The sequence below is a fragment of the Hydra viridissima genome, unplaced genomic scaffold (genome assembly GCF_058129835.1).
Source record: "Hydra viridissima isolate aposymbiotic clone 2 unplaced genomic scaffold, HvirCarnegie_v1 scaffold_10, whole genome shotgun sequence".
Lineage (NCBI taxonomy): Eukaryota > Metazoa > Cnidaria > Hydrozoa > Anthoathecata > Hydridae > Hydra > Hydra viridissima.
In genome coordinates, this window is record NW_028324309.1 from 1,444,349 (window position 1) to 1,454,807 (window position 10,459).

General features: G+C 29.0%; 2 protein-coding genes across 2 annotated transcripts; one reads left to right on the plus strand and one right to left on the minus strand.

Annotated features, from left to right (window-relative positions):
* The first annotated feature begins 1,183 nt into the window (after positions 1-1,183).
* LOC149882549 (TNF receptor-associated factor 5-like) lies at positions 1,184-10,205 on the plus strand. Its single transcript, XM_090100168.1, has 8 exons — positions 1,184-1,200; positions 1,352-1,536; positions 2,048-2,099; positions 2,689-2,793; positions 4,295-4,459; positions 4,610-4,687; positions 4,765-4,842; positions 9,902-10,205. Exons 2-8 carry the CDS (start codon positions 1,376-1,378, stop codon positions 10,130-10,132), a joined length of 870 nt encoding a protein of 289 aa, XP_089956294.1. The 5' UTR covers positions 1,184-1,200; positions 1,352-1,375; the 3' UTR covers positions 10,133-10,205.
* On the minus strand, positions 6,567-9,011 carry LOC145202387 (uncharacterized). Its single transcript, XM_080075308.2, has 2 exons — positions 8,379-9,011; positions 6,567-8,275 (listed from the first exon to the last, which is right to left on the minus strand). Exons 1-2 carry the CDS (start codon positions 8,959-8,961, stop codon positions 6,888-6,890), a joined length of 1,971 nt encoding a protein of 656 aa, XP_079931434.2. The 5' UTR covers positions 8,962-9,011; the 3' UTR covers positions 6,567-6,887.
* Positions 10,206-10,459: the final 254 nt, after the last annotated feature.

Sequence of the window (10,459 nt, forward strand, 5' to 3'; positions counted from 1 at the left end):
TAATAATTTCGACTCAGGAATTAAAGAGTAAAGGCAGTCGATTAGATAGAGCAGGATGAAAATATTTTTATCGCCTTGTTGAAAAAATCCAAAAGAAATATAAAAAGAACAATGTTTAATGTATATCTTTAAGTTATATTCATGAATATAAAATAAAAATTTAATTAAATGGCACTCTTCAAACTTCAAGTTTATGAAAAATTAAATGGCACTCTTCAAACTTCAAATTTTTGAAAAAAACTTTTATCATGAAAAACCCTTTTAACTTAAGATTTCGCGTAGACCGTTTTCAATGAACAAAGATAAGATAACAACGTAACAAAGATAAATACACTAATCTTGTTTTTTTTGTCTCGTTCATCAAATTGAAGTTGTTTTAAATTATTTTTATCTTTCATTAGGTTTTTCAGAAGCCTGTGCAGGTAAAAGACTCTGGTGCAGGTGAAAATTTTTAATGATTTTGTGGTTGTAAGATGGATATATGTATGTACTGTTTGTTGTGATTTATAAGCGAAAAGTCTCGATTACTCAGACTCGATATTTTTTATCAAAGTAGTATACATATTCACAAGATACTGTTAGCGCTGTAAAAAGGGGTGTAAAAACCTTCTCCCCCAAAATGTATGGTCAGGGACCCAGGATACTAAAGATAATGAATTCTGGCAGATGCAATGCAACATTCTTTAGTAAAATCAGGGTTTGACTTGCTAACATCATTTAGGTCCTAAACATTTTAATAATACAGGTATTTTATCTAACACTTGCCCAACCCATGAAAGATTTTTAAAATTCTTTTTATCCGTTCAAGAAACCCTTAATAAAAGGTTAACACTTGTGTCACAAATTGCAACGCGTTCACCCTTAAATAAAAAAACGAATGATAGTAAAATCTTTACTTGAAACAATCCATAGAAATTATTGTATAGATGGCGACTCTTGGATATATAAACAGAAAAATTAAAAAAAAAAAAATAATAATGATAATTAGATCATGGCAGAGAACTACTTTTGAAACTTTATGCTTTTTAGTTCTTTTTATTTATACTTTTTTTTTTTCATCTGAAACTAAAAAGTATAACATTTCAAAAGTAGACATTTTATTAAAAAGCAAATATTTAATTTTAAGCTTTATCAAGTTCATCGTAAAACATCTGATTTACTGTGTGACTTTGAAAATACTTGCTGGAAGTATTAATTTTGGTTGGTAAAAATTCATTAAAAGAAAACTAAACATTATAATCACCATCTATCAAAATAAAATCACTAAAAGTTATACTTTCAAAAATATTTTTTTCTTTTACCACTTTCACCGTATTTAATGATGTTTGATTATTTAAAAAAAAATTTAAAGATTTTAGCAACTATCAAATTCAAAATGGCTTCACAACCGAAATATGGAGGCTTTGATGAGTATTTTTTGAATCAACTTCCAGATGACTTTGTATGTCCAATCTGTATTTTAGCGATACGTGAACCTGTTCAAACGGAATGTGGACACCGATTCTGTTTTTCGTGTCTAGAAAAAACAAAAAAAAGGTAAGAACTTATTGGAGAAACATAAAAATAAGACACTTACGTCATATGAAGCAATGAAAAACAAAAATAATTCACGAACAATTTGTTCAAACCACGAGATTTTTACAATAACTTTTTGGGAGCTTCTGAATTAAAATTTTCACTTAATGACATAGGTTTCAAATTTGCTTTAGTATTGAATTGAAAAGTTACAAACTAGAGATTAAATTAAATACAACTACATAACATTAACTAGCATAAATTAGCTTAATGACAATTTTAATAGTTTTTATTGATAGGTAAAAATTATATACCATATGCTCTGTAAAAATATGAATTCGCTCTAACATTCCATAACTAGAAAACTCTTTTGTAATCTTCGGAGGTAGATCCTAAAAAATTGACAAAATGAAACCAATAAATTGCTGATGCTACGCTCGTTTATTTTAAAAGTGATTATTTAAAGTTTTATCTTTTTTCTGTCAAAAGTTTTCTGTCAAAACTTAATTTAAAAAGTGACATAAATTTTTAGAAATGAAAGGGTATTTTGTCCATTAGACAATACGACTATAAACCCAAACAAGGTAAGATGTTTTGTGGTATGGTGGAGTTGTCTTCATGGTTCGTTTGTGTTGTTAAAACATCAATAATTTTTCTGATTATGAAATTTCGTTAACTGCGCCATTTTTGTTCCTTAAAAAAGGGTGACTTTATATTTTTTAGAAGTTTGAAAGCTTGTCAATATATTTGTTTTCTTAGACTTTTTAAATCGATTGTTTGAGAGATGTCTAAATCTTGAAACCAACATCTTCATACTTGCTTATTTTAGACTAATTATTGATAAATAGTAGGAAATTAAAAAAACTATCAACCATACTAACATAAAAGCAGCACATATAATTTCTGCGATCAAATTAACAGTTATCTCTTTTGTGTAAAATCACCTCTTAAGTGTAAAGTTACCCCTTAACTGTAAAATCACTCCGGTTTTACGGTACAAAACTGTTTTAAAGTGACGTCTTTATCAATATTCGAATACTTGTTTTGTTATTTGTTTGTTTGTTTTATCAACTTTCAATTCTGATAAACCATAAATTCAATTATGCAAAGTAGAGCTGTGTTCTTGAAATCCTCAAAATCAACTGGAATAACACCGACTATTTTTGTTAGTAGACATTTCCCGACAAAGCTGTGGAAAGAGTTATACTGAATTTTACGATAAAATGCCATAACTTCTCACGAAATTGTCAATGGACTGGACAACTTAGAGCAGTAAAAGTAAGGACTATAAACTAATACTAAACGTTAGTTGTTTTTTGTTTTGTTTTGTTCTTAATAATAATATATTAGTATATTATAGAAATATCATATATATTTTTAATTTCATATACTGTATTATCTATATATGCTCGTTCTTATTTGCGGATCTGTTAAAAAGACATACCTGGACTCCAAGAAATTTACTCATCTGACTGACCCAGTTGCTCATGAATAGATGTAATATTCCTTTTCGCAATCTAAATGCCAAAGTTCTTTAAAATTACTCATTCAAAACAAATTTTAAAGTTTGCACTAAAAAAATTCCTATGATGTTGATGAGCTTTCTTTTTATCTTTATTTATTTTCAAATTCGAAGAAAAACATCAATTGATTCGATCCAGACTTCTTCAAAAACTAAACATAAGAATGTGAACAATCAATTTTTTTGATACTTGGTCAACAACTCTCATCAAACTGTTTGAGACCTTCAATAGCAATTGATAAGATCACTATCTAAACGACTTCTGCTAAAAAAAAAATTTAAAGCAAAAGTAAATAACAACTATTGTAGGGAACAGGAGAGGGGTTGAATTGAAGGACAGTGCGTGTTAAGTGATGGCAACCTATAGAACTTTACTATTTAACAAGGTAAAAGGTGATCAAATGAAGTGAATTGATACTACTTTTAATCACTACGTAGTTTCACTTTAAAATAAAATTGAAAAAATTAAAGAAAACTTTGAACTTAAAGTTTTTTCTCTAAATTTCGTAATGCAACAATAAATTTAGTAGTAATAACATTCGTTAAATATCCACCAAACGAAATTTCTCTAATTTTAAAGCATTCCGAGACTATTTTTGTTATTTCATGTTTAACTTATTTACAAGTTTAGTCTCGTTTGTGATGAAATAATACGAGGGGAGACCAATTCTGTCTCGGATTGTCTCGTCTCGTGTGGTCTCGTCTCGTCGTGTATCGTATTGTTTCGCTAAAATGTAGTTAAATAATGGTATTAGTTTCCAGACCTTTACTTCGCTGTACATATTCCTCTTCGATCTGTGCATACCTGCGATCTCCGCAAAATTTTTTCAAAATCCGAGGCTTTAGTACAATAATTTTTTTTGTATTTGTTGTTTTTCTATACTTTCAACATAATATATAATTTATGCTTTAACTGATAATTTATGCTTTGATTTTCTAAGCGCAATGCAAAAAGTTGTGAAGAGAACTGGTTTCGAATTTAGTTGTTTACATATCGAGGTTTTTGAAGTAGAAACTTAGAACTACTTTTAACAGATAAATTAATGATTACATTATAGTTTGATTATACTTCTACTTTGTAGATAATAAACGGAACAGGAAAAATTTGAAAATGCGTATTTGTTGGTTGAAAGGGAACGGAATGAAATGCTTTGAATCAGGTAGGGTAAATAAACAAAATACGCATTTTCTGTTCCGTTCCCTATTGAGTAAAAGTTACTTTTTGTTTCTGAATCAGTAGACATTTTGTTGATTTAGGACCATTTGGAAAACTGCCAGTATGAAATCGTCGAGTGTCCTAATGAATTGTGTCTGACTTTAATCATGCGCAGAGATCTACCTGAGCACTTAGAAATAAATTGCTGGTATCGCAAAGTTACTTGTCAATATTGCATACAGAAGCTTATTTGTAAAGATCTAGAAGTAAGGACTAATCAATTAAAATCTTTTTTTTTAAAATTACATCTTATAACTTAATTCTTGCAAGTTGAGCTGATGTTAAATGACGTCTCCTTTATCGAATATCGTTCACTACACAAATTCTGAATTCAGTGATTGGAATTTTAAATTTAGGTTCACTTAGAAAATTGCCAATATTTCCCACTCGAATGTTTGAACAAATGTGGCTCGAAAAAGATATTGCGAAAAAAGGTAGCTTTGTAACTAGAAGAATATTTAAAAAACAACATTGATCTGTGTGTACTGATTTTTATTAAATTTTAACAAAGATGACCATGCATCTTGCTGATGATTGTGCACATACTGTTGTTTCTTGCGATTACTTGAACGCTGGATGCTCTTTCAAGGTAAGAGTTTTAAAATGCACAACAATCATTATCAATTTTTTAAAGTCTCGATTAGTTAAAAGATGAGTAAAAAAGATATACAAAGTTGCGTTCATAAAATCATCGTAACAAAAAATTGTTTCAGACAGTTGTATATGTGTGTGTTGCACGCATCTAATTTTGGTTCATTGAAAAAATGTGTGGATTACATGATTACATGTGAAGATTAAATGTGATTACATGAAGATTACATAAGTAAATGAAGATTACATGTGAAGATTAACTTGTAAAAGTGATGAAACCGACGTTTCAACCCTAGAGATACTCCAATTTACTTGGGTATCCCTAAATAATATTAGAATAACTTCCCTAAAGAATCGTTGTTTGTCGAGTTTGTTTTAGCGAATGTTCTTCAAAAGATTTCACTTCATGGATAGATTTTTTTTTTCAATTCAAAAATCAATTTTCTTACTTCAAAAAGTGTTTTCGTTCTATTTATTATATTTTAACTCTTGATTAATTAAAAGTAAAAATAATAGACAATGTTGAGTACATTAAATCATTGTAACACAAAATTAGATGTTTAAGTTATGCAGATAGTCCAAAGATTTTCAAACAGTTTGTGTGTTTGAAAAACTTTAGACAAACTGTAACTTACTTAACTTAACAAATATCAAGAAATATTTTGTATTTCTTCAAAAAAAATTTTGTTTAGGCGAATAAAACCCTATAAAAATGCTGAAGTTCAGATAATGGAATAAAAATAATAATAAAAATAATAATAAAAATAATAATAAAAATAATAATAAAAATAATAATAAAAATAATAATAAAAATAATAATAAAAATAATAATAAAAATAATAATAAAAATAATAATAAAAATAATAATAAAAATAATAATAAAAATAATAATAAAAATAATAATAAAAATAATAATAAAAATAATAATAAAAATAATAATAAAAATAATAATAAAAATAATAATAAAAATAATAATAAAAATAATAATAAAAATAATAATAAAAATAATAATAAAAATAATAATAAAAATAATAATAAAAATAATAATAAAAATAATAATAAAAATAATAATAAAAATAATAATAAAAATAATAATAAAAATAATAATAATAATAATAATAATAATAAAAATAATAATAAAAATAATAATAAAAATAATAATAATAATAATAATAAAAATAATAATAAAAATAATAATAATAATAATAATAATAAAAATAATAATAAAAATAATAAAAAAAATAGTAATAATAATAAAAATAATAATAAAAATAATAATAAAAATAATAATAAAAATAATAATAAAAATAATAATAAAAATAATAATAAAAATAATAATAAAAATAGTAATAAAAATAATAATAAAAATAATAATAAAAATAATAATAAAAATAATAATAAAAAATAAATAAAAAAGCTTAGATAATGTAATAAACGTATTTAGCAAGCAGTTACTTATAAAATAACGAGAGAAAATAACCAATAATTATTATTGGATTTCCGAATGTGTTTATAAATAAAATTTTTTTCAAAATCACTTTACAAATGTGAAGCTTTAAGTGATCTAAAAATTAAAATAACGTAATTACGTCGTCACTGTTGTAAAAAATGACCAAAAACTACTTTGAGCTGACCCGAGAAAACTGCTTTGACAGGGTGAAACTACAATGTTTCCTGACTCCAAAAATGTAAAATTTGAAATCTAACTATTTTGTCCGAGAAAATAATTTTGATTTTTAGTTTTTAGTACTTTGCACAATAGGGCGAAATGACAGCTTTTCAAATTTTGCATTTTTACAGCATTCAAAAACTCTTCAAAATAAGCATTTATTACTCCAAAACATAACTGTCTAAAATTCACTTGAATAATAGTTTATTCTGACACAACTGATATAGTTTTTCATTAACAAGATGGAAATAATAAACACTTTCTTAAATAATTCTTTTAGTTATTCTAAGCCAAAACACAAAAACAACCTCTTGATTCTAAACACATAAAGAGCAAATGGTACATAAAATAAATTCTTCTCAATATTTGATTCTTCACAAATGCTTGCTGTTGTAGTCCACAACACATGAAAGAAGCCTCTTTGCATACTCAGGATGATTGCGGTCTCTTTTGTATCTCTGCCAATGTGAGCTGAAATTATGATGCATTGATTCTGTTGCCTGCTCACTAAAGATCCCCAAGGGAGCTCTTTTGATCTCAATGAATTGCTTCACATGGAAGAAAACAGCATGAACTTTTGGAGTCACACTGATGTTCATGATTGCCAAATATGAGTCTCTGAAGCGATCAATTTTTTCAGAAAAGTCATCCTCCAGAACCATACCAAAACATGCTGTCACCACAGACTTAAACTTTCGAAGGGCATCAATGATTCCAAAGACTTGAAAAGCAGACTCAGTCTCTGCAATTCTTTGAAGGAGGTCAAGATTGCTGAGAAGCTTGTGACAGGCATTCCCTGCAAACTGCCCACCATGGTATGGTTCTTGTTGAATGTGGAGAGCTGAGGGCCACTTCACAACATTGGGCCAAACTTCTGTCATGGCTTTGTACATGTGATTGACCACACCAAGGAGAAGATGGAGTTCCATTGGTGGTATGAGCTCCAAGATGAGTTTGTTTTCAGAACCAGATAGCAAAGGCTCATGCACTACATTGCCAAAAGAACTTGCCTTTTTGATATCACCACCAGACTTAGCAAACTCTTGATAACAGGCAACAAGTGAGCCTAGTGTCCTCAAAGATCCTGATTGAGAAAGATGCTTTGATTCTGTGTTGCACCAAGAGCAAGGGTGAGTACTTGCATGGCTCTGAAGGCCACAAAAGATGTTGGCAAGTTTCATGTTGCATGAGATAACAAAGTTGACTTTGTCTAACTTGATTAAAGACAAGATCTGCCTCACATTTTCAAAATTTTCTGGTAGTCCTTCTGATAAAGCCACAAGCATTTGACGCTTTACACTACTGTCTTTGGCAGTCCTCTGAGTTAAAAGTTTTTTCCGTGGTGGTGACCTTGAATCACAGTGAGAATCCAACTCCATGATGCCAAGAGAAACTTTCAGAAATCCTCCACCTCCATCAATTCCCAACTTGACAATATGATTCTGGAAAACTCTTCGAGAAAGCAGGACTTCATTCAAAAGCTCGGCAAGATCCTTGCAATGCACAACCACAAAGTCAGTGGAGTTACTCTCTGATAAAACTTGGATGCTGGTTTGAGTAAAAAACTCAGACAACTGTTTGCCAATGGCTTCAAACTTAGCAAGAAAACTAGTCTCCACAATCTTGGTGTCACTGACTCTGTTGATGGTTGATGCCAATTTCTTCATGCCAAGGTTGGACAGTCCTGTGTTTAGCTGAACTTGTACAAGATCTTCAGTTTTGATGCTGGGTTCAGGAAAAAGAGCTCTTGCACTTGAGCTTCCTAAAAATGAAATTATATTAACACTTTTTGTAATTTTAAGTTTTAAAATTAAAGGTATTCCCTCTGAACCTGCCATCTTTATATGTATATATAAAAGTATCACCTGTTTTAACTCTAAGTGGTGGGCCGCCTTTAGGATGCGATATTTTGACAGTACCACCAGGTGTGGAAAATTTAGTAGAGATGACTTGAGTAGCTATTTGCTCTGCAGCGAATGGATCAGCTGTAGCTAGCTGCTTGAGATTCTCTCTAAAAGTGAATGGAGTGCACTGATGTGGCAGACCTCTTCCAACTAGACTCAAACAATCACCACATCTTTGAGGGGTACAATCTTCCACAGGTTTAGAATAGTCCACTGGGCTCTTCTCATTCAACTTCAAATGTCCAACTTGACAAATAAGACAGTTGCAACCTTGATCTCTTGTTGGTGGTCTAACTTTTATAGATGAGAAAGGAAATAAAGGTGGCAGGTTAACATCTTTTCCTTCATCTTTTCTCCGAAGAATTGTTCGACATGAGTTACAAATGCCTCTTGGCACTCTGGTATCAGTAAAATCAAGACTTGTATGGTAATGCTTGAGGATCATTTCAACAAGGAACTGTGTCAACTCTCGAGAGCACTTCTTCAGACACAAGACACAGACAGATTTCCGACAATCTTCATGATTTTTTGAAAAATTTGGCATTTTGAAATTTTTCTCACACAACTGATAAGTGAAACACTTTAAATAAACATGTTCACTGCCTATTCCCGGAATTTTCGGCTTGTTTACAATTTTGATGCAAAACTTAAAATAAACATGTTCACTGCCTATTCCCGGAATTTTTAGCTTATTTACAATTTTGATGCAACAAAATGTTTATAATATAGTTCAACCATGAAATTGTAGGTAAAATTTTATCTTCTGAATTAAAATAAATACAAATTATACTTGCTATATAGACTGTTATGTTTTAGAGTAATAAATGCTAATTTTGGAAAGTTTTTGAATGCTGTAAAAATGCAAAATTTGAAAAGCTGTCATTTTGCCCTATTGTGCAAAGTACTAAAAACTAAAAATCAAAATTATTTTCTTGGACGAAATAGTTAGATTTCAAATTTTACATTTTTGGAGTCAGGAAACATTGTAGTTTCACCCTGTCAAAGCGGTTTTCTCGGGTCAGCTCAAAGTAGTTTTTGGTCATTTTTTACAACAGTGTCGTTGCATGGTGAATGAATGAAGCCTCAAACGCAAACTGATTAATTTACTTTATCGACCAATTTTTTATTCTACATTGTGTAAAAAAAAAACAAAATTTTTTTATCTCATTCAAAGTTTCATTTCAGTGAATTTTACAGTTTTATTTTTCAAAGTGAAATCTTTTTGATAGTAAATTTGATGGTAAAGTTTAAATAAAAGTTTATAAGGAACATCGAAATATTTTTCACCTTTTTCTTTTTAATCATTAATTTTTGATATTGAAACGTATCCCCTCTTTTAACATCTTTCCAATGTTGAATCAAAAAGGTTTCATTTAATTTGAAAGACAATTTTTTGCGACTCCTCATAAAAACTAATGAAAAATTATTTAGTTCTTTAAATAAATTTATAATTAACGTTTCTTTTCCCTTTGGATGACTTTTAGGCAATGCGAAAAGAGCAAGTTGCTCACAACAAATCTTCAATAAATGATCATCTTTCTTTGGCAATGACAAAGTTGTCCACTCTTGAGAACAAAGTAAATGAAAACGAAAAAGAAATAAGTTCAATGAAAGAGAGTATCACTCATTTTGAACGAACAATAAACTCATTGCAGCTCAAAATCAGTGAAATAGAAAACAAACGAAATTCAACTGAATGGAAAATTTTAAAATAATATTCTTTGGTTGAAGAAAACATCAACTTCCTTCGACATTTTTTGCCTGTGCAATAAAAAGTAGACAAATAAATTGATATAGTAGTATTATTTGTTGACAAGCAACATAATCCTTCAATTGTTTGAAAAAAAAAATCGTATAAGGGATCTCTTTAAATCATTCTTGTTTCTATGTTTAGAATGCTCAATAAATGATGTATTCACAGCTGGTATTTGAATAAAAGGTTGGCTAAGGGAGGGTATATTTCCGAGCTCTGCAGTTTTAGGCCCCCCCTCCCCTATTCAAAATCAAAGATTTATAAAGCATTTAACTTAACTTGCTAATAA

Bases quoted from the DNA above. Each gene is read 5' to 3' on its own strand.
- LOC149882549 (XM_090100168.1), top strand. From the start codon at position 1,376: ATGGCTTCACAACCGAAATATGGAGGCTTTGATGAGTATTTTTTGAAT. The intron at 1,537-2,047 runs GTAAGAACTTAT...ATAAATTTTTAG, and splicing joins CTAGAAAAAACAAAAAAAAG to AAATGAAAGGGTATTTTGTC. The intron at 4,688-4,764 runs GTAGCTTTGTAA...ATTTTAACAAAG, and splicing joins AAAAGATATTGCGAAAAAAG to ATGACCATGCATCTTGCTGA.
- LOC145202387 (XM_080075308.2), bottom strand. From the start codon at position 8,961: ATGCCAAATTTTTCAAAAAATCATGAAGATTGTCGGAAATCTGTCTGT. The intron at 8,276-8,378 runs GTGATACTTTTA...TTTCATTTTTAG, and splicing joins ACCACTTAGAGTTAAAACAG to GAAGCTCAAGTGCAAGAGCT.